General features: G+C 41.9%; 1 protein-coding gene across 1 annotated transcript in view; it reads right to left on the bottom strand.

Annotated features, from left to right (window-relative positions):
* Positions 1-9,872: 9,872 nt before the first annotated feature.
* slc47a1 (solute carrier family 47 member 1) overlaps positions 9,873-24,639 on the bottom strand; it is a 40,717-nt gene continuing 25,950 nt past the window's right edge. Inside the window, exons 15-17 of the mRNA XM_061740624.1 lie at positions 22,004-22,098; positions 19,020-19,124; positions 9,873-10,732 (exon numbers count right to left, since the gene is read on the bottom strand). Coding sequence (XP_061596608.1) covers positions 10,388-10,732; positions 19,020-19,124; positions 22,004-22,098 — 545 coding nt within the window. The 3' untranslated portion in view covers positions 9,873-10,387. The remainder of the gene's footprint in view (positions 10,733-19,019; positions 19,125-22,003; positions 22,099-24,639) is intronic.

Genomic DNA, 24,639 nt, shown 5'->3' with positions numbered 1-24,639 from the left:
CTTTTATGCCATATTCTAGTTGAATTATTGAAATAAGTTAACTTTTACACCACATTCTAGTTGAATTATTGAAATAAATTAACTTTTACACCATATTCTAGTTGAATTATTGAAATAAATTAACTTTTACACCATATTCTAGTTGAATTATTGAAATAAATTAACTTTTATGCCATATTCTAGTTGAATTATTGAAATAAGTTAACTTTTACACCACATTCTAGTTGAATTATTGAAATAAATTAACTTTTACACCATATTCTAGTTGAATTATTGAAATAAGTTAACTTTTACACCACATTCTAGTTGAATTATTGAAATAAATTAACTTTTATGCCATATTCTAGTTGAATTATTGAAATAAGTTAACTTTTACACCACATTCTAGTTGAATTATTGAAATAAATTAACTTTTACACCATATTCTAGTTGAATTTTTGAAATAAATTAACTTTTACACCACATTCTAGTTGAATTATTGAAATAAATTAACTTTTACACCATATTCTAGTTGAATTATTTAAATAAATCAACTTTTACGCCATATCCTAGTTGAATTATTGAAATAAATTAACTTTTACACCATATTCTTCACCTGTAGCTATATTTTACATCTTGGCTGATGTGGACATACGTAGCATAGGAGGCTATTTCAGTTGCTAGTATGTTTGGCTGTCTGTACAGTCATGCAAGTTCAATGCTATTAAAGCACTTTAAACTTTAAATCAAAGCATTTTGTTTTTTCATATAAAATAAAAACATTTTTATGCAGTCTAGAAGTTTTTGGGGCTTTTTTTTGGCTCCTGCGCTGCTGAAATCGGGGCGTCCCTTATTTCTATTTCTGAAAGGTGGCAGCCCTAGTCCTGAAGGGCCTGAAAAACAAATATGTGTAGATATCTGCGTGATCATAACTCAACCTATGTCTGGAGTCAACTCTCTCTCAAACATAACCTGACCTATAAACTCATATAAGTGACTTATAAATGATCATATTAAAAGGTAATGTCACAGACAAGACCAGCTCTTACAGTCGTGCCTCTGGCGCCCGAAGCGTTTCAAAATCTCAACCAACATCTGACACACTTAAGACCCGAGGTGGAGAATAGGTGCTTCAGAAAAACTGGTCATTTCTGACCATTACAGAAGGAAAATATACCTGCGCCATGACATAACGGGATAAGTGGTGTCTGGAGACTGAAGAAAAACATCATTTCCTGGAAGTGGCTTTAAGGACAATTTTCTCGCTCTTTCTGTGTTGTAATTAAACTCCGTCACCTTCGCGGTTGTTGCATCAGACATGTTTGGAAACTGTACTGAGAAACAAGCACAACTGAAACACGGCCAGGTGCTAAGGAGCTGCAAGATGTTTTCCTCCATTTCAAGATGTTAAATCTGAATAAGAGCCATGATTAGAAATAACAGGAATAAAGTATATTTATGCTACGCCTCGTTTGTTCATGTGTACGATGGTTAATACGTTTTTGTCTCTTTTTCTGTCTTTCTTTTCTTCTTGCTGATAATGAAATGTGTGTATTGCCACCCTGCAACACACTCACTGGATGGAGGAGACCAACCAGAATCCACCTCAGATCGCTACCTCTGGATGTTCAAGACTGTCCATGAGTTTAAAACAGAAACATCACCTGAAGCCTGAATTATGGTTCTGCGTTAAACCAACGCAGAGCCTACGCCGTTGCCGTGACGCCGTCGTGAACCCTTCGGACTTCTCCGTCACTCCATTTCGCTGCGGTGCAATACCCCCCAGAGCGCTAGTTGATACTTTGTTTAGCTTCCAGCTTTTCCAGTCAGAGTGAATCAAAGAGATAAGGACAACTATTGTGCAAAAAACCAAAACAAACCCAAAAAAAATCTGTAGTACTGCTTCCCGAACCGGAACCGGAAATGCGTTGCTACCAAGCAAACCAATAGTAGTTACATTTTTTGGGAGGTGCACGTCAGGCTACGCGTAGGTTTAACGCAGAACCATAATTCAGGCTTTAGTCTCAGTCTTGCCTGAAGTCAGTAAAGAAAAACAGTTTCTGCATGTATTAACGCCTCTAGGGCTCACCTATTTATAGATCTTATAAGGTCTACTGGGCCTTTATTTTATTTTATTCATCCATTTTGTTCTTGATCTTGCTTAACAATTTTAGCTAATTAAGTCCTGGATCAAGCTTTGGCTCCATACAACATAGAACTATCCCCCATTTGGGTTTTGTGCTAACAAACCGTAACACCCTTATAAACTCAACCACTACCGTTTTCCAGGTTTGTGACAGGTGCTATCAAGCTAGCCTGACTTTCCTCTTTAAGTGCACCTACACATCACCTACCCACATATCACCTATACATCAACTATACATCACCTATACATCACCTATAGCCTACATCATCTATATATTGCCTATGTATCATCTATACATCACTTATATATCACCTATACATCGCCTTCATTCATTTGAAAGTCAAAGTTGAACTGAAACTAGCAGAAGTTTCAAAATATTGTTGTTGGATCATGTTTGTTGGTGAGAATTTCAAATTCATTAAATTCGAAGTATTGAATTTTAGTTATTTTGAGGAAATTGGATATTTCTACTCAACAGCCACCGAGTCACGTGGGCTCAGTTTTTAACTTCAACCTCAATAACCGTGTATTAAGAGATGATGTGACTCTGTAACAAAGATTTGTTAAATGTTTGGGAGATAAAATCTGGCAACAAAGTTGTTTATGTTTTATTAAACTGATGTATTAATAAATATTGATATAATGATATTGTTTAATATGCTCAATAATATAGGCTGACCAAACGTCCTCTTTTCCCCGGACATGTCCTCTTTTTACGTCCTGTCCGGGGCGTCCGGGCGGGTTTTATAAATTGATGATAATGTCCGGTTTTCCTTTTGTGTGTGTGTATATGTGTGTGCGCGCGCTAATTCGACGCAGAGCCCACGCCGTAAGGTACGCAGCGATGCGCAACGTACGTGCGGGTCGCTGCGTACCATACGGCGTAGGTTCTGCGTTGGTTTAACGCGGAACCATAAATCAGTTTACGGAGGTCCCGGGAGTCGAAAGTGTGCCAGAAAGCATTACCTCCTGAAATAAAAACGGTCAAAATCATCCCCCTTGAAATAAAAATAAATGTGGTTTTACTGCTATTTCAGCATTTAGAGTTATCACCAGAAAAATAACAGCAGAAAAATAAGTAAATTTTCACTTGAAATAAGTAGAAAAATCTGCCAGTGGGACAAGATTTATCTTCTCATTACAAGCAAAAAAATCTTGTTCCACTGGCAGATTTTTCTACTTATTTTAAGTGAAAACCTACTTGAAACAAGTGAAAATGTATGTTTTTTCCAGTGATGAGTCTTGTTTAAAGTCTAATGAGATTTTTTTAAACTAAAATAAGACATTTTAACTAGAAATAAGACCAATATTCTTGTTAAGATTTTGGGTTTTTGCAGTGATCCATTTTACTTATCCTGTGAAGGACAGAGTCATATTGATAAGTTCATAAAACTGATTTTTATTGTTGTGTTTTGATGTATTTGATGTAAGCCCAGTGGATATTTAAAGCTTACAGAAGGCTGCATTTAACTGCTGCTATGTCATTCCTGCAGTATTTCTGCAGGTGTTTTGGTCACTGCTATTATTTGTAATATATTATATTATTTGTAATCAGCACAATCTGTCCCCATATGATAAAATCCACCATCCCCCCTGATTTTTTTTTACAATTCGAGTACTGACTGTAACTGTAATTATTTTAGACATAATAAAAAAGTTGAGTAACTTCTGAGAAGCCTATCTGAATTTCCGTCTTTGAGAGATATTATTTTGTAATATAACTGAATATTATATCCATACATATTAACTTTAAATATATTAAAATGATAACGAATCTTTGAGTAAACTGCGAGTATCATTTAAGTAGGCTATCTCGTGGCCGGGCTGAGTGTCCTCTTTTTTGAAAATCTAAATATGGTCAGCCTACAATAATATAACTGAGATCATCTGTGGTTACGTGGGTATTTCTGCACCCACTGATTACTCACATGTCCCTATGCAGACAAACGGTGTATTTCTTTTGTAAAAGGACGGCGAAGCTTTTAGCATTAGCTCTCCTCCCATCCCAAGTACAGAAATACATTGATTGATAATGATCCCAAACCCATACGTGGAACACAATGAGCTGCTGCGTTGGCTCATACAAGGGAGAAGTCATTTAGTCTAAATCTTATTTTTATTGCAAAGGGGGCGTGTAATGAACGTGCAAGGTGTTAAGGGCATCTATTGAGGCATTTGCAAACATAATACAAACCTTTGGCTTTTCTTTTGGCCGTTTTAGTCTTTGATATCTCCAGATGAAAACAGAATCATCCATCTGCTGCAGCTTTGTTTCCACCAGACTTCACATCGTAGAGCGTTGAGGTGCTAACGCCAACACCATCACCTGGCTGCCATGGCGATGCAGCAACACGTGGTTTCAGATCAGGCTTCTTATACTGGAGTTCTGGGATCTTTTTTTTTAATCTTTTTTAACAAAAGCATGCTGACAAGACGTTGAGAAGTCGTTTTGTTTTAAAGCCTAGCATGTAACTAAGTAGCTGTTGCTAGGGTTGCCACCTTTCAGAAATAGAAATAAGGGACGCCCTGATTTCAGCAGCGCAGGAGCCAAAAAAAAGCCCCAAAACTTCTAAACTGAATAAAAATGTGTTTATTTTATATGAAAAAACTAAATGCTTTGATTTAAAGTTTAAAGTGCTTTAATAGCATTGAACTTGCATGACTGTACAGACAGACAGACAACCATACCAGCAGCTGAAATATCCTCCTATGCTACGTATGTCAATATCAGCCCAGATGTAATATAGCCTACAGGTGAAGAATATGGTGTAAAAGTTAATTTATTTCAATAATTCAACTAGAATATGGTGTAAAAGTTAATTTATTTCAATAATTCAACTAGAATATGGTGTAAAAGTTAATTTATTTCAATAATTCAACTAGAATATGGTGTAAAAGTTAATTTATTTCAATAATTCAACTAGAATATGGTGTAAAAGTTAACTTATTTCAATAATTCAACTAGAATATGGTGTAAAAGTTAATTTATTTCAATAATTCAACTAGAATATGGTTTAAAAGTTAATTTATTTCAATAATTCAACTAGAATATGGTGTAAAAGTTAATGAAAATACGGTACAAATCGTGTCCCGTATTAGTTCAATACGGGACGCAACATTTTTTTCTCAAATAAAGGACAATTCCGTATTTTACGGGACGGGTGGCAACCCTATGTTGCTACCAAAACCAAGCCGTCGTTTTCCCTCCAAGAGTCAGTCACACGCAGTTCTGCCATCTCCGACTCCTTCGGGACTCCGGTAAATATGCAGCAGCAGTTATGTTGCGTTTTCAGCTCAACAAATGCAGGATCCATCAGATAAACGCCAACTGTGCAGCCTTAACCGCCCCAACCTCCATTAATAATAATAATAATAATAATTAAAGCTGCAAGCAGCAATGAATGGGCCCTCGCACCCTTGTGCACGTTCAGGCTGCAGTGGAAGCTTGTATGACTTCATGTAGATTCTTCAGGCCTGGACATTTAGCGGATGACACCAGCCACGACTCTCTATATCAAACCATTCAAGTTATGGCAGAAAGTAGGAACTATCAAATATGGACCAACCAGATGAAGGGGGGGAGCGCTTTTTGGCGTCTATTGTCGCCACGGTAACGCTTTTGACTGAGAAAAGTCAAGCGCATCGTCGCAGGATTGAGAGGCACATTTTGACGTATAACACACCTGGGTGCACGTTACGGTTCGGGCCGCATTAACTGCCGAAGGAATGGCATAAATTTCGCCAAAATAACACGATTACCGTATTTTCTGGACTATAAGCCGCACCCGTATATAAGCCGCATCCGCTCTATTTTTAAAAAAATAATGAAAAAAAGATAGACAAGCCGCATCCGCTCTATTTAAAAAAAAAGATATGCAAGCCGCAGATATTTATGTTGTGTTAGATTAGATATTTACTACATGTACAGAACGATTTTGAACTGTAAATGATGTACATGTTTGTACCTAAATAGATCCTTTCCTAACAGTGTCTTTTAAGTCTTTTATTATACTTTGCTGATTAAAACGGGACAGAACCAAGAGAAAATAACCGGTATTTATTTTTCTATTTATCTGTTTGAAATCTGCTTCTACCTACTTCTATCTGCTAAAGAAGAAGTAGCGTATTCTTCTTTGCATTTATTTTGTCTTAGTTTTGATTCTAATTCCGGTTAGCACTCCCCCTAGCGGTGGAAGAAAAATCCACAGAATAGCCGCACCTTTATATAAGCCGCATGGTTTAAAACCTAGGAAAAAAGTAGCGGCTTATAGTCCAGAAAATACGGTAATTCAAAAAGGCCGACTTCCTGTTTGGTTTCGGCCATGGCGTCAAGAGACTTTTCTTTAAGTTGTGACATGATACAGGTGTGTACCGATTTTCGTGCATGTACGTCAAACCGTATAGACGAATCCGGCGACCGGTTTGTGTGCGCCGCCATCTTGCGGCGGCGCCATTGCTGCGGTGGCAGGTGTCAATCTGCCACCGCAGCGCTGTTATTGTAACCCGACGCTCTACAGCATCATTATAGCTGGATTGATGATGTTAGACAGTGGCCTTCCATAAATAATGAAGGTATCTTAAATTAATGCTGATGTTAATTTATAAATAATGATTTGTTTGAGCGATAAGCAGGAAAGAATAGAGGAATAGGGAGATAAGGGAGTGTATGATTAAACACTGTAATATAGCTCTCTCCACCTCCTCTCCTTACGAGGCACGTCTGCACAATTAAATATTACCTGTTTATTTTTTGTTTTATTTTAGGTATCCAAGAATATTTTATTGATCGCCTGGCGTCCGATGACGAAAAAAAACGCAATTACAGGTCTCTAATTGAAGGGCAGAACTATCTCAGCTCCGGATGATACAGAATACATACATACATAACCCCAATCTGCAGATAAAACTAGTTTGTTGAGGAAAAAATATCAACTCTATTTGTAGCTGCAGAAGAAAAAAATAATCTCACGAGGAAAAGAAAAATATTGCTCACGCCATCGGAGCCTCTTCAGCATAAAAAAAAAGAAAAGAGAAGTAAGAGTAATAAAAAAGATGTAGGCTACTGTATGTTGTTATATTATACTAATTTATTGAAACACATGGCGAGTCAAACATTTACCAAAGCAGCTGCCAAACACTAAACAAGGTAGTAAGACGGTGGTTCTGCAGAACTGCGGCAGTAAATCCTCATCGGAGCTTCATTCTTTAGTAGTGATTTCATATGAACCCAAACCGTTAATAATCATTATTTTTCTCCATATACCGCTCCCTGGCTTCCTTGTTTAAGGTATCCAGGTAAATTCCAGTTCCTTTCCAGCAGTTTAACATCTTTTTTTGCGTTCCGTCTGTTCACTTGGTGTTTCTATAATACATCCATGGCTGGAGCGGAGGAGCGGAGCCGCCACCGCAGTAATGGCGGCCGCTCGACTTCCGGGTTTCGCCGGATTCGTCTATAGTGGGACTTGAGGGAAGTATCAAATATGGACCAATCAGATGAAGGGGGGGCACGTTTTTTGACGTCTAGCGTCGCCACGGTAACGCTTTTGAAAGAGAAAAGTAATGTGCGTCGTCGCAGGCTGGAGACGACCCGCTCTACCACCTGAGCTACCTGAGCTTTTCAAACAAGCAATTCATTGCTTTCTTTAATCATACTCTTTATAACACCCGGGTCAATACAGTGCCAGAATAATGTTCTACAAAGTGATTTTAAAAATAAAAATAAAAATCACCTGCCAGTTTGTACAAACAATTCAGTCTATAAACTTTACACATAAATGCATTTTTAACCATCTCCTTCTAAAACAATCGGGTTACATGCAACTCTAACAAGACGGTGGGTGGACTGGATTGGTGACGTTTTGGTGACAGGTGTGATTAAAACAACACAAATCCATTCATGTTAAATTCAGAGGATGTTTCTTTTGTCCTCCAGAGATAAACAAATCTGGCGGGCGCCAAGTACAATAAACCTCTTCTGCCGGAGAAGTTTAACTGCAGTTATATAAAGATCTTTGATGTGGCCACGACGAAGCCTGTTGACTCACAAGCTGCGGCACTTCCTGTCAGACGTTTGTCACGGTCGCATCAAGCGCCTGTATAATAATCCCACATTATTCAACATGTAAATCAGGTTTGATTCAAACATGGTAACGTCTCTCTCGCAGGCTCCTCACGGAGACGGCAATCTGGGCTGGCTCACCTCCAGAGGCTGCAATCAGTAACACGCTGTGGCATCATTAACAAGTGACAAGCGACTGGGTGAAAGATTTGCTGCCATCGCAGGACTAGGTGTCCTGATTTACTCCGGTCGCTCCAGGAATTGCATATTAACTTTCCCTGGCTGCACATTCTCAGGTGAGAAGGAAACAGAGGGTTTTAGGCCGTTGCATCCGGTCCATCAAGAGCAGCCGCTTTGCTGTCAGTTACTCCTCAGACTCTTCACATGTTATCTTTATTGACCCAAGTATATAAAAGTACACTATGTTAATCTAAAATACAGTAATAAAAGTATTTATTGATCAGTTCTGTTCTGAGGAATTCCAGGGCAGAGCAACAGTGATACAGGAGGGAAATGCAGCTATGGTAGATCACCTGCATACGTGAACTTTTAAGTATAATCTAAATATATCCAATCAGTCTTGTATGGAAGAGTTTTAGGGCCAGGCAGGAAAAAATAACACTAATATGAACAAGACTCATCACTGGAAAAAACAACAATTTTCACCTGTTTCAAGTAGATTTTCACTTGAAATAAGTAGAAAAATCTGCCAGTGGAACAAGATTTTTTGCTTGTAATGAGAAGATAAATCTTGTCCCACTGGCAGATTTTTCTACTTATTTCAAGTGAAAATTTACTTAAAACAGGTGAAAATTGTCAAATAAGTTATTTTTCTGGTGTTATTTTTCTGGTGATGACTGTAAATGTTGAAATAGCAGTAAAACCATTGATGAAATGACATAAGGGATGGAAAGTACAATTTCGAAAAAAAGTCGAAATGTTGAGAAAAAAGTCAAAATTTAGAGAAAAAAGTTGAAATGTCGAGATTAATGTTGAAGTACAATTACGAGAAAAAAGTCAAAATGTTGAGAAAAAAGTCGAAATGTTGAGAATAATGTTGGAGTACAATTACGAGAAAAAAGTCAAATATTGAGAAAAAATGTCAAAATTTCGTGATTAAAGTTTAAATGTTGAGAAAAAAGGCAAGATTTCGACTTTATTCACGAAATTTCGACTTTATTCTTGAAATTGTATTTCGACATTAATCTCGACATTTCGACTTTTTTCTCGAAGTGCACAATGAAAAAAAATTATTTAAAAATATTTGAGAGGGGAAGATTTTTTTTTATTGTGCACCTCGAGAAAAAAAGTAGAAATGTCAAGATTAATGTTGAAATACAATTTCGAGAATAAAGTCGAAATGTCGTGAATAAAGTTGAAATTTCACTTTTTTTCTCAACATTTAAATTTTATTCACAAAATTTTTATTTTTTTCTCAACATTTCAACGTTTTTCTCAGCATTTCGACTTTTTTTCTTGAAATTGTACTTCAACATTAATCTCGACATTTCGACTTTTTTCTCGACATTTCAACTTTTTTCTCGACATTTCGACTTTTTTCTCGACATTTCGACTTTTTTCTCAAAATTGTACTTCAACATTAATCTCGACATTTCGACTTTTTTCTCGATATTTCAACTTTTTTCTCGACATTTCAACTTTTTTCTCGACATTTCGACTTTTTTCTCGATATTTCGACTTTTTTCTCGAAGTGCATAATGAAAAAAAAATCTTCCTCCTCTAAAATATCATTTCTATTTTTCTGCCTGGCCCTAATATAATAATAATACTCTTTTGTAGTCTTGCACCATTTAAAGCAGGAGGAAATGATTTAGACTCAGTGTGCTACAAGGTGTTAAATATCTCACAGTGCAACGTATAAATCACATCAAGCATCAGTTAAAACATAAAACGAGACATCTGCGCGGCGTCTCGGGGAGGAAGTCGTGCTGCTTTAGCTGGTTTAGCTGTTGGTCCCGCTAAACCTCCCAGACATGGTCTCTGCAACCTTCCTTCATCCGGTCAGAACCGGTGCCGGAGTCGGCCTCCAGCGCTCTGGATTCCCTCAGCAGTGTCACGGAGACGGGTTTCTGAGCACGACGTGGAGCGAGGAAACCCTCTCAAGCTGTTTCCACGGAGTCCGACACTCGTCACTCTCGAGAGAAATGTTTGTGCGCTCCGCTTGCAGGTCCCGGGAAGTGGGCTCAGAAGTCGGAGGTGGGGTTCAGGGGAGCCAGCGGCGTGGGCGTGGAGTCGTTGGCCCAGCTCAGGGTGAAGTTGGCCCGGCTCTGGGAACCGGGCTCCGGCGGAGGGAACGCGAAGTGGAAACCAACGCAGATGAACAAGATGGCGACTGTCCCCAGCAGGGTGAGCCCCCGCCGGAGGATCAGCTGCGGGACGGGAAGCTTCTCCGCAGGGCTGGAGCTCGCTTTGCTCGGCTCGCCGTCCGTCTCCGTCCGTCCCGCGGCCGCGTTGTTGTCCTCGTCTTCCTGGCGATGAGCGCTGACCGGCCTGTAGCCGCCCGGCTTTTGGGTCGTTTCAGCGTTGGCCTTCGGGAAGCAGAAAGGAAGCTGTTAGCGAGTGTGTGAGAAGAAGCCTATGGAAGAGTATTAGGGCCATGCAGCAGAAAAAATATTTGACAGGGGAAGATTTTTTGGTAACCTTTTCTTTTACAGTACAGTAATAACCAGGTAATACCATGGTAATTACACTGTAATTACCTAGTAGTATCTTGTATTTACAAGGTAATTACATGGGAACTACCGGGTAATTTACCCAGTAAGTACTAGGTAATTATTACGTATTTTCTTGTACCATGTAATTATGTGTATTTACCATGTAATTACATGGTAAATACCTGGCTGATTAAACTAAACATTACTAGGTAATTACAAAGACATTAGATTGGAACTATGAGGGAAATTACAGGTATTTACTAGGTTAATATTGGTAACTACCAGTCAATTTACCATGTAATTACTCTGAAATTACATGAATTATTTCTAAGTAAGTACCAGGTAATTACTAAGTATTTTTCTGCAAACTACCAGGAAATTATAACCTATATTTGAGGTAGTTACCAGCTAATTACACTTCAATGACCATGTAGTTACCTTGTATTTACTATACATTTCATGGATAACTACCGGGTATTTACCCATTCATTATTGATTTATGTATTATCAATGGATTGGTGCAGGTACCCCCGAGGGCTGTAAATGACTCTATTGACCTTGTAATTAACCTGATAGTTACCATGTTTTACCTGGCAATTGTAGTTACTTGCCCAGTAATTCTATTTCCTAAGTAATGTAGCGACCCTGCAGTAATGTTCAGTTATGTTAGTAATGTTGTCATGTTCAGATGTTCTGTTTAATGTTAAGCCTGTGGGTAGAGAACAGGTAGGGGCGGGGTAAGCACGGGAGTTGTGAGTGTGAGTGTGAGTGTGCGCATGCGTAGAGCGGCTGAGCGGCGCCCGTTAGGAGGCGCGTCAGTTGAACAGCTGTTGAGCGGAGTTGAACAGCTGATTGAGTAAACTCAGTGGGGTTTTTATTGTTTTGGCGTGGTTACGGCCATCAGTAACCCATTTCTGTGACAGATAATAAATCTGTTAAACTGGTTTACGCTTCCTCATCCTTCTGATACATCCTGATCGCTACATTTGGTGTCAGAAGTTAAACAACGGATTTTCCTCCACCCTGCTCTGCCAACGTCAGCTCTTCCTCGCCAGTTAAACGTAATGGCAGCACGTCAGGAACGATCCGGAGCTCGCCAGAAGGTCAAACAGGAGGGGATGGACGGTGTATGGCGTGATTATGACAATGCCCCAGAACGTTTGTCTCGCCTTAGACAGACAGCCATAGAGCTGGCTGCTGCTGCCGGTTTCGACTCACCCAGCGCGGGGCGGCGCTCCAGCAGGGGAGCTCCTGCCGAAAGTGACGTGGTGCCGGATGTAACCAAGGATGGTGGCGCCCATTATAACCAGTTCCAGGTGAAAACACCGAAATACAATGGTAAAGCGGACTGGGAAGCCTTCCAGGCTCAATTTGAACTGTTGGCTCAGGCTGTGGGCTGGTCTGAGGACAAAAAGGCACTCCAGTTAGCTCTGTGCCTTACAGAAGAAGCCTTATCCTGTTTGCTCCTACTCAGCCCATCCGAGAGGGCGGACTATGGGGCCTTGGTTGGGGCTCTGAAGCGGCGGTTTGGTCAGTGCAGCCAGCCTGGTGTGCTGCGTTCAGAGCTGTCAAGCAGACAGAGACAGCCAGGGGAGCCGCTCCGCATATTGGCTAATGACATTGAAACCCTGGCACGGAGAGCATACGCCCACATGTCTCCTGAGGTGCAGAGCGAGCTGGCCAGGGACCAGTTCATCCGAGCCATAACCCCAAGAGAGCTGCGCATCCAGACTCAACTGGCACACCCCCGCTCTCTGCAGGAAGCACTGGAGCTGGCGTTGGAGAGAGAGGTCGTTGGAGGAGCAGTAGAGGGCGGCCACCCGGAGAGCAACCCTGTTGTGAGGACGGCGATGCAGGGAGACCCAGGACAAGAGAAACCAGCATGGGCGGCCGAGTTGACTGAACTGATCCGTGCTGTGTCTCTACAATCACCACAGAGCGGCACCCGCCCTCGCCGGGGCCCCCTTGTGTGTTGGCTGTGTGGCCAGGCTGGCCATATAAGCGTGAGGTGCCCCAGGCGTGCTGATATTCAGGGAAACGCCCCCGGGTCTGTGTAAATGGGACGACACAGACCCCCACCCCGGTGTCCCACCCTGCCTTGATTTCATTGGACGGAGCCCAGCCGCACGGACGGGGGAGCGGGGCTCCACTCCCCCCAGAAGCAGATGACATCGCTGAATCTGTGAGGGTCGTTGGTTGGACTCACATGGGGGATTTCTGCCATGTTCCAGTCACCCTGGCAGGGGCTCCATGTACGGCCCTTGTCGACACCGGCTCCACAGCTACATTAATGAGACCGGACGTGGTTCCAGCAGGGACACAGTTGACACCCACTCTTGTGAAGCTGCGAACAGTGACTGGTGGGTTAGCCCCCATGCTTGGGAAAGGGGTTGTGGCTATACGGGTGGGGGGGCTGTCAGTGTCTTTTAGGGTGTGGGTTGCAGAAGTACAGGATCCCTGTATATTAGGACTGGACTTCCTGAGGGCTGCTCGCTGTGTGCTAGATCTGGGGAAGAACACACTGGCCTTTCCAGGGGGTCCCACAGTTGAAATGGTGCACCCCACGCTAGCCACGTCACCACACCCACCAACCTCGAGAGTGGCTGAAACACACACCCCGCTCCAAATCCCCCCTCCTGCAGCAATGCCCCCCAACACCAATGCTACCCCCAGCCCCGCCCCCAGCCTCACCCCCACTCAACAACCCACAGCTGGGAGTCTGGGAGTGGACAGACTGGCAGCAGTGAGGGAGGTGTGGAAACGCAGCTGTGATAGCTTGGAATCTGAGCAGCAGGAGGAGCTGTGGCAGGTATTGTGGGAGTTTAAGGACATTTTTGCTTTGACGGAAGAGGAGGTGGGCCTGACACACTTGGTGCAGCACGAAATTGACACAGGCGATGCACGGCCCATCAAAACCCGCCCCCGCCGCCTCCCCCTGGCCCATCAGACAGCAGCAGACAGTGCTATTGATGAGATGTTGTCAACCGGCATCATTGAACCCTCTGACAGCCCCTGGGCCTCGGGGGTTGTGATGGTAAATAAGAAAAGGAGTCCAAAGATGAGATTCTGCGTGGACTACAGACCGCTGAATAGTGTGACCAAGAAAGACTCATACCCGCTGCCCCGCATCGACGAGTGTCTGGACTTAGTGTCCGGCTCGTCCTGGTTCTCCTCCCTAGACCTGCGCAGCGGGTATTGGCAGGTGCCCCTCAGTCCTGAAGCTAGACCAAAGACAGCTTTTTGCACTGGACGGGGGCTGTGGCAGTTTCGAGTTCTCTGCTTCGGCCTGTGCAACGCCCCGGCCACGTTTGAACGGCTAATGGAAAAAGTGCTGGCCGACGTCCCCCGACAGAAGTGCCTGGTCTACCTGGACGATATCCTGGTCCACGGGAGCTCCTTCCAAGCGGCCTTAGGAGCTCTGCGACAGGTTCTACAGAGGATAGCAGCAGCGGGGCTGAAGCTCCACCCCGACAAGTGCTGCTTCATGAGGAGAGAGTTGGAGTTCTTGGGACACAGAGTCGGAGGAGAAGGCATCAGCACCTTGGAGGACAAGGTGCGGGCAGTAAAGGACTGGCCAGCCCCCACTAATCTACGGGAGCTGAAGAGTTTCCTTGGACTTGCGTCTTATTACAGGCGGTTCGTGCGCGGCTTCTCCTGTATAGCCGCACCCCTGTTCTGCCTGCAACGGAAAGACTGTGATTTTGCCTGGACTCTTGAGTGCGAGCTGGCTTTCAGCTCTTTGAAGAAGGCCAAGACGGAGTCTCACATCCTCACCCCCCCAGACCTCAACCTACCGTTTGTCCTGGACACAGATGCCAGTGATGTTGGGATGGGGGCAGTGTTGAGTCAGGTGGGGTCAGAGGGGGAGAAAGTGGTGGCGTACTTCAGCAAAACCTTCAACAAGGCGGAACGGCGCTATTGTGTGACACGCAGAGAGTTGCTTGCAATCGTGAGAGCAATCAGCCACTTCAGGTATTACTTGTGCGGCCTGCCCTTCACGGTGCGGAATGACCACGCAGCCCTCCAGTGGTTGATGTCTTTCAAGGAGCCTGAGGGGCAGATTGCACGCTGGTTGGAGGAGCTGGCGCCATACGTCTTCACAGTGGAGCACAGGGCTGGGGCTCGCCATACCAATGCTGACGCCATGTCCCGGCGTCCCTGTGCTCCCAGCGGCTGCCGGTACTGCGAAAAGAGAGAGGATCGGGAGAAAGAGCTCCGGGCAGGGGAGGAGCAAGATCACACACACCATGGGGCCGGGCCGGTCTGCAGAGAGACGCAGGTTATTGACCCAACTGACTGGAGAGCGCAGCAGGAACAGGATGCTGATCTACACCCGGTGCTGAGGTGGGTGGAGTCAGGACAAAAGCCACTGTGGAATGAGGTCGCTGGGTGCTCGCCTGCCACCAAAGGACTGTTTTCAAAGTTTGAGGCTCTCCGGCTGATGGATGGAGTGCTTCAGAGAGCCTGGAAAGAGACTGCTACAGGGGAGGAGAGGTGGCAGGTGGTGGTCCCCAGAGCTCTGAGGGAATCAGTGCTTAGAGCCTCTCATGGAACCACGGGAGCAGGACACTTTGGCGTCTCCAAAACCCTGCGTCGACTCCGCCAGAGTTTCTACTGGGGCCAGCTCAGGAGGGATGTTGAGGACTTTTGCCGTCGCTGTGACCTTTGTACAGCGCACAAAGGTCCCACTGATCAGTCACGTGCCCAACTTCAACAGCTGGCAGTGGGGGCCCCGATGGAGAGGGTGGCAGTGGACATAATGGGCCCGTTCCCACGTACAGAAAAGGGGAACCGTTATGTCCTGGCCGCTATGGACTATTTTACAAAATGGCCAGAGGCATATGCTATACCCGACCAGGAGGCGGTGACCGTGGCAGATGCTCTGGTGGAGGGCATGTTTGCCAGATTCGGAGCGGCTGAGGTCATCCACAGTGACCAAGGTAGAAACTTTGAATCTAGAGTGTTCACTGCTATGTGTGACCGGCTGGGCATGCAAAAGACACGGACTACTCCTCTCCATCCGCAGAGTGATGGACTGGTCGAGCGTTTCAACAGGACTCTGGCAAAACAACTCGCTATCCTCACCGCGGAGCATCAGCGTGATTGGGACATGCACCTCCCTCTCGTCCTATGGGCCTACAGATCGGCTGTGCAGGATTCCACCTCATGCACACCAGCCCTGCTCATGTTGGGGCGAGAGCTAAGGACACCAGCAGAAATGGCTCTTGGCAGACCCCCAGACACACCGACAGTCCCACCGGGACCGGAATACGCCAGGAGGCTCCAAGATCGGATGGAGTCAGCACATGCTTTTGCCCGTGACCAGTTACAGAAGGCTGGCATGAGACAGAAAAGAAATTACGATACAAGAGCTAGAGGGGGGGACTTCAAGGTCAGGGACTTGGTGTGGGTGTATAGTCCAAGAAGAAAGAAGGGCCGGTGCCCTAAGTTGGACTGTCACTGGGTGGGCCCCTGTGAGGTATTGGAGAAGCTGGGAGAGGTGGTCTACAGGGTCCAGCTGCCACCTAGAGGGAGACGGGTGGTCCTCCACAGAGACAGGCTGGCCCCATACAGAGGTGATGCACGCCCACGTCAGCGCCTCAACCCCCCTACACCTTCTCAGAGAAACCAGGCAGTCACACCCCCGGATTCAGTGACTGTGTCCCCCTCTGATTCCCCACACTCTCCCCCACCCACAAACTCACCCCCTGCTCTTAGGCAGGATGTTCCCAGACTGCAGGTGCAGCCGCGTGAGTTCACCCCAAGGCGGCCTCAGAGAATGAGAAGAGCCCCGGGCCACCTCAGAGACTTTTTATGCCACCCCTCGGGGCGAGGGACTTAGTAAGGGGGGGGTAATGTAGCGACCTTGCAGTAATGTTCAGTTATGTTAGTAATGTTGTCATGTTCAGATGTTCTGTTTAATGTTAAGCCTGTGGGTAGAGAACAGGTAGGGGCGGGGTAAGCCCGGGAGTTGTGAGTGTGAGTGTGAGTGTGCGCATGCGTAGAGCGGCTGAGCGGCGCCCGTTAGGAGGCGCGTCAGTTGAACAGCTGTTGAGCGGAGTTGAACAGCTGATTGAGTAAACTCAGCGGGGTTTTTATTGTTTTGGCGTGGTTACGGCCATCAGTAACCCATTTCTGTGACAGATAATAAATCTGTTAAACTGGTTTACGCTTCCTCATCCTTCTGATACATCCTGATCGCTACAGTATTTACCCAATAAGCACAGAAATAATTACCTGATATTTACCCATTAATTGAAGTGAAACTGGACTGTAAAAGAAAGCCATTTACAGAGCACCACCAGCTGAAAAATAGCAGATCTACAAATTTATAGTCTAGCAGATTACGTGCAGAGTGAATTAAGCACTTCTGTCATTTTACGTTTTATTTTTATGCTTTTATTTTGAAGAGCACCGTTTTTCCTCTGTTACTTCCGTTATTTACGAAGCTTAACTTCCTGTTCCTGTCCGAGCACGCTAACGCTGCTCCAGAGTTGGTAAAATATGCAAGCAAATGATTCACTTGTCATATTTTGTGTTGAAACTTGTGAAAAGTTATTTCATTGTGATTCGCCCAGTGTTTTTGTTGTTTACATGTCTCAAATCTAAAAAAAATTGAGATTAAGGGTGATGCAGATAATACTGGGGTCCTTGACATGCCAGTTTGAGATCTAAATATGTTGTTATATCGTTATTGAATGCAATGTATTTTTTATTTGTTGCATTGATTGACTGTACAATATGTTTTTATACAGAACTTTGTATTTTTTTCTTTATCCTTTTGATGAAAAAAAAAGTCTTTGACAGATCACCTGGTTTGGCATATTTGTTACAAGGTGGTGGTGTGTGAGGGGGTATATGTGAGGGGGTGTGGTCCAACTTTCTAATTGCGGGGTAAAGGGGAGGTAATTATCAGACGTTTTGCCAATTGTTCAAATCTTTATAATTATAATCTACAATTACCAGGTAATATTATGGAAACAACACACGCTTTCTTTTAAAGTCCAGTTTCACTTTACTTACTGAGTAAAACCCAGGTAACAATTTCTGTACTTATTGGGTAAATACTTAGGAAATAGAATTACTGGGCAAGTAACTACAAGGTAAGTACCTGCCAATTGCCAGGTAAAACATGGTAACTATCAGGTTAATAACAAGGTCAATAGAGTCATTTACACCCTCGGGGGTACATGCACCAATCCATTGATAATACATAAATCAATAATGAATGGGTAAATACCCGGTAGTTATCCATGAAATGTATAGTAAATACAAGGTAACTACATGGTCATTGAAGTGTAATTAGCTGGTAACTACCTCAAATATAGGTTATCATTTCCTGGTAGTTTGCAGAAAAATACTTAGTAATTACCTGGTACTTACTTAGAAATAATTCATGTAATTTCAGAGTAATTACATGGTAAATTGACTGGTAGTTACCAATATTAACTTAGCAAATACCTCTAATTTCCCTCATAGTTCCCATCTAATGTCTTTGTAATTACCCTAATGTTTAGTTTAAACAACCAGGTATTTACCATGTTATTACATGGTAAATACACATAATTACATGGTACAAGAAAATACGTAATAATTACCTAGTACTTACTGGGTAAATAACCCGGTAGTTACCATGTAATTACCTTGTAAATACAAGGTACTACTAGGTAATTACAGTGTAATTACCTTGGTATTACCTGGTTATTACTGTACTGTAAAAGAAAGGGCTACCGATTTTTTTTTTATTGTGCACTTTGAGAAAAAAGTCAATGTCGAGAAAAAAGTCGAAATGTCGAAATTAATGTTGAAATACAATTTCGAGAAAAAGATTGAAATGTCGAGATTAATGTTGAAATACAATTTCAAGAATAAAGTCGAAATTTCGCCTTTTTTTCTCAACATCTCAACTTTATTCAAGAAATTTTGACTTTTTTCTCTACATTTCGACTTTTTTCTCGAAATTGTACTTCAACATTAATCTCGACATTTTGACTTTATTTTTTTCTCAAAGTGCATAATGAAAAAAAAATTTTCCTCCTCTAAAATATTATTTTTATTTTTCTCCAGCCTGGCCCTGATACTCTTCCATAGAAGCCTCTCCGTCGTACGTCTGCTTTAATAACTCGTGGAGACAGCAGCTCGGCGGGAACCTCACACTCACCGTGTCCACGCAGCCGGCGATGTCCGGCAGCATCCCTTCATTCAGGATTGTACTGCCAGGACGTTTCGGTGTCAACCCCATGGTCTTTCCCGCTCGCAGCTGAGCCTGGAACCACATTTAAAGAGAAATCAACACATACAAAGAGATAACAGATAAACGACCTAACTCAAAATCCAAAGAAAGGAGTGCAGTGGTCCAAATCTCTACTCTTCTGTCTGCAAGCCAGCTTGAAATCTAATGTTTCTTTTGAATTTTGGGGCATTCTTTTACACATTTTAGATCACATCATTTTTTTTTAGGTAGATAAAAGATTAAAAAAAAAAATTTTTAACTGTTGCTGCTGTTCAGCTGCTGTAGGCGCAGTGCAGAAAATCTTTCCCCAATTAAAGTTAAAATTTTGGAGTTAAAACAACAATTCTAGCCCTAATGTTAGATGGTCCTTCCTCAAGTGACCAAAACGGCGTGAATCAAAGCAGTTTTGAGTTAGGATGGAAAATATGTTTGCAGCAAAAAGGCATATTAATGTTAAAATAAAGAGCCTTTTTAAGGCTCTGACAAGACTTGAGAATGTCGTTCCACTCGATAGCGTCTCTAGAGACCAACCAAAGTCAATTTAACTTCACGTTTGTATAGAAAGTGTTTTAAACGCTCTGTTTGTACTCGTTCATGGACTTTGCTTTCATTTTAGCTGACCGGTACTCGCATATTTATGATGAAATAGGAACTCTCCTCTTTCTGCATCTCTTGATAGTAGATATTGATAGTTATCTTATTCATGGGTGTCAATCACATTGATATTACCATGAAATGATAACATAAGCTTTTGGCCACATTATTGTGTCGGCTTTGGGTCGGTGTTTCCATTGAATGGTGTTTTTCGAATAAGCGTATTTCTCCTAACTCTCCGTAACTCATCCTGCAAACTCTGCATAACTCTTCAAAACAATGAAATGCAAAAAGTCAGTGTTGAAGAAGATAGATAAAAATATCTTTAAAATCCTTCTTTTACAAAGATTGGATGGAGAAAGGTATCTGGTCCATGACGCATCTGTTGGAAACTGGAGGTGATTTTTTAACATATAATGCTTTCATTCCAAAATATATTGTCTATTTGTACAAACAAGGTTATAACTGGGATTAATAATTTAATTATATTGGCTAAATTTTTTATTCATAAATGTCGCTTTTTGAAAATTAAACAATCTTTATTGCATATTTAAACAAAATAAGTCAGTACAAAAAATATTTAAAATCTTGCACAATCCAAAAAGCCCAGCATCTTCAGAAGTATCTTTGTTCCCTAATTTGTGACTGACCACTTGCGTTTTTTCTTTCTTTTGGTTTGTTTGTTTATTCCTTTTTTTCTTTTCGCTGTGTATCTTCTTGTTTTTGTTTTACTCATTGGTCGCTCAGTGCTCTTTGATGAAAATTTTTAATGTATAATGTGCATTGTTTTTTTGTAAATTCAATAAAAAAAATTTAAAAAAAGATAAAAATATCTTTAGTCTGATAAATAATCATGATTGCTGTCAGTCACATGACTATTCAAGGATTAAGTGTTATAGTCCATCATCGTATCAATGAGGCCAAAAACAGCTGGAAACTAGATTCTGGTGGCGTCAGATCGACCGGCTACATCAGATGCAGCGCTGCCAGAGACGTGCAAATACAGAAAATAGTGTTTCCATGACACTTTTGCTATAAACTGGATTATTAAGTCTGAAAAACCACCTCGTGAAAGCTTAAAAAGGTTTTTCCGTATTTGGGTCCAGCGATCCCTCCTGATGGCAGCGAACCCGTTCAGGGTTTTTGGGGATGTTGTAAAAGGTTAAACCATTTATTTGAGATTAGCTGTTATCGCAGCCCACGGCGGCAGATAGAAGGCTCATTGGAAGCGGGTCCTGATGATGATGTCACATGACACCCATGTATACAGACTTATCACCGGAGAGCAGCAGCCGGACGGAAGTGCCTGCACAAACACGCCTTTGTATACACTTTTGATACACACACAAAGTCAGAATGAGCTCGTATTGTCTGTACGGACCTATCACTTAAGGGGGAATGACATTTTTCAGTCTTGTCAGTTTATTTGGATTTGGAGTTTATTTGGATCCTTTGTCATTTGGGCGCAAACACATATGTTGTGTTTGCAGCAACCTCTGGTCCTGGACAGACCTGTCCCTTTACAGTCCCCGTTTTATTCAGAGGTGTCAAAAGTATTCACATTCATCACTCAGGTAGAAGTATAGATACTAGAGTTTAAAAATACTCCTGTAGAAGTTGAAGTATCAACTCAAGTTTTTTACTCAAGTAAAAATATAAAAGTACTGGTTTCAAAACTACTTAAAGTATAAAAGTAAAAGTAATGTAAGGGGGAAAAAAGCCATTAAGGACAAAAGCCATTGAAAATGAATGCATCTTAGTATAATGCAAATATATTAAAGAAGCATATATGTGTACTATTGAGCATTAACATGTGTTTCAGAGAGCAGTAGATATGATGACTAGTTGCCTATAAGTATTGTAATGGTGCAAAAAGTCAAACTTCATGTTCATGTTATCATTTATCCTAACCTTTATTGGAATGTACATCCAAGTTTAGTTGCAGGAATCTGAGGGAACGGATGTAAGAACAAAACTGGACAAGAACATCTGAAACAACCACAACCAAATTCACTCTATCTTGATGGAGCAATTTAACTGGATAGCTTTTTATAAAGGCCCAAATGAAATAGAGTAACAAGGCTGTTTTTAAAATGTAAAGAGTAAAAAGTACAGATAATTGCGTGAAAATGTAAGGAGTAAAAGTAAAAAGTCGTCTGAAAAATAATTACTCCAGTGAAGTATAGATAACCAAAATTTCTACTTAAGTAAGGTAACAAAGTATTTGTACTTTGTTACTTGACACCTCTGGTTTTATTCATGCAGGCAGTCCATTGTGAAGGTGTTAGTGTTTTGAGAGGAAGAAGGGAGTATCTTACCTTCTGCGTTACTTTTTTCCAGTTGAGTCTAGAGATCAGGATCAGGTAGAAAACCACCATGAAAGAAATAGCAACGGAGAGACCCAGCCAAAAGCCTGATGGGTTGGACACACACTCATTAGAGGTTTTATATTTACTTGAAACGAAACAACAGAAATAGCACTAGTTGTACAAAAAAAGCAGTCAAACAAGCATGTAAAGCTGACATGAAGTTGTGGTTTTGTTTATTTTGTTCACCTAGTAGCTCTCTGGACTGCAGGGAAGACAGGTAAGGAAAAGCTGCTGAAGGACCCAGGGGGTTTAACGTGAGCGTATTACGTCGTGTGAATGATGGAGGCAAAACCTGACACGTCACAAAAAAGCAAGGCCACACGCTGATTACTAACAAGTGGATTTTTGGAAGAAAGAAAAAAGCTCCAGCTTATGTCTGTACCGGGCAAAAAAAGGTTTGCTGTTACTGTGTCAGTGAAGTTAATGTTAACATGAGGTGAGCATCAAAAAGCTTAAAGGGGACCTAGTATGGCATCTAATACCTATTTTAAACAGGCCTTGAATGTCTTAAAAACAAGCTTTTGATTGTTTTTGCTAAATAAATGAGAAATTCAGCCTCTGAGCCATGTCTTTATCTTCCCATTCTCTAACCTCATTATCTATGCAGGATTCTGAGTGGGCGGGGCTATGATAATGAGGCTTGTTACAACCAAAAACGTTATAACGGCCAATAACGTAATAACTGCCAATAATGTAATAATTTTGGCCATTTCAAATGTAATAAAGCCAATATTGTAATAATGTGCCAATAATGTAATAAAAGTTTTGAGTCAATAATGTAATAACTTTTTGCCGATAATGTAATAATTCTGTAATAATTTTTTAATACCAGGCCAATAACGTAATAACCAGCCAATAATGTAATGCCTTATTACATTATCGGCAAAAAGTTATTACGTTATTGGCTCAAAAGTTTTATTACATTATTGGCACATTATTACACTATTGGCCTTATTACATTTGAAATGGCCAAAATTATTACGTTATTTAGATTTCGATTTTAGATTTATTTATTTGCACAGTTAAACATTACAAAAATAAAATTACCAACTTTACAAATTAAAGTGCAGGAAGAGGCGAAAACTCAAAAGAGCTTATCAGGTGCCTCCACCTATAGTTAACATAAAATTTAATATCATACTTATAAAAACAAAATATACAAATGAGCAGTTAGAAATCTATAAATGATAGAAATTAAAGGAAAATTACAAAGAATTTACACAAAAGAGAAATGATCGGATATATGAAAAACGATATATATACGTTATTGGCAGTTATTACGTTATTGGACGTTATTACGTTTTTGGTTGTAACAAGGCTCTGTGCTGATTGGCTGCCTGAATGACGCGATACACCGCTACGAAAAAATGGTGGAAGCTCCGACCGGCGGAGTTAGTTGTGGGCGTGGTTTCACGCATCGGAGGCCAAACTATGTAAATTGCGCCCGTCGTTACGTAACGAAAGAAGTCACATCACACTGGACGGCTCATCCGGGCGGCTGTACAGACACTGCAGAATTTGGTTGCTTTCCTCCTTCTCTGAGTTGGCAGGCTGAGGGGAGACCACTTTATATATGTTAAAGAAAGAGAAAAACATGTTTTTCATAATAGGTCCCCTTTAACGTTCCCTCCTCGTCCTTCTCCTTCCTTCGACCTATAGAGGGAAGTCGCATGACGTCACAGATGCGGCTTCACGGCAGGTTACGCCCATTGAGTGTCAGAAAGACTGAGGGTCAGAAAGACTGAGTGTCAGAAAGACTGAGGGTCAGAAAGACTGAGTGTCAGAAAGACTGAGGGTCAGAAAGACTGAGTGTCAGAAAGACTGTGTGGCAGCGTAAACTTTCAGTTTGAGCAACTGGAAAACATCTAAAATGGGAAAGAGCTGTTGTGCGATCGACTGTACTCATAGATTTAGCAAGAAATCGGAGTTATCGTTTTACAGACTGCCGAAAAATAAGCTTAAGAGAGACAAATGGATCGCTGCAATTCACAGAAACAACTGGATTCCAGACACCGAAACGTGGATTTGTGGTTCCCATTTTGTATCAGGTAATGTCGGATTTTTGGGTAGCTAACGTTAAACGGTCAAATCATAAAGTTCGGTGTCCTCATCACTTTAATTTCTACAACAAATCCTGCCTGAAGTAGGACCAAGCGTCAAGACTTTTGTACGCCTTCAAGCTTTGCTTCGTGTATTTCCCCGGCGTAGAAATTAAGTCCATATTAATATCAGGAAACTGGATTCGTGTCCAAATATTAATGTCCATGGACCACTGGTTCTTGGTAACTGTACCAAATATTAATGTCCATGGACCACTGGTTCTTGGTAACTGTACCAAATATTAATGTCCATGGACCACTGGTTCTTGGTAACTGTACCAAATATTAATGTCCATGGACCACTGGTTCTTGGTAACTGTACCAAATATTAATGTCCATGGACCACTGGTTCTTGGGGTAACTGTACGGGTCACTGTCAAGTCCAACTGACGCTAATTTAAGCCGATAATTGGCTGTTATCACGTCTTCTCCACTATTTGCAGCTGTTTTTGCCACTCAGTGCGAGTAAGGGGGCTGGTCCAGTGG

The sequence above is a fragment of the Cololabis saira genome, chromosome 14, assembly GCF_033807715.1.
Source record: "Cololabis saira isolate AMF1-May2022 chromosome 14, fColSai1.1, whole genome shotgun sequence".
NCBI classification, from domain to species: Eukaryota; Metazoa; Chordata; class Actinopteri; order Beloniformes; family Belonidae; genus Cololabis; species Cololabis saira.
The sequence above is the reverse complement of the archived record's forward strand: the minus strand, read 5'-3'. Positions and strand labels throughout refer to the sequence as shown.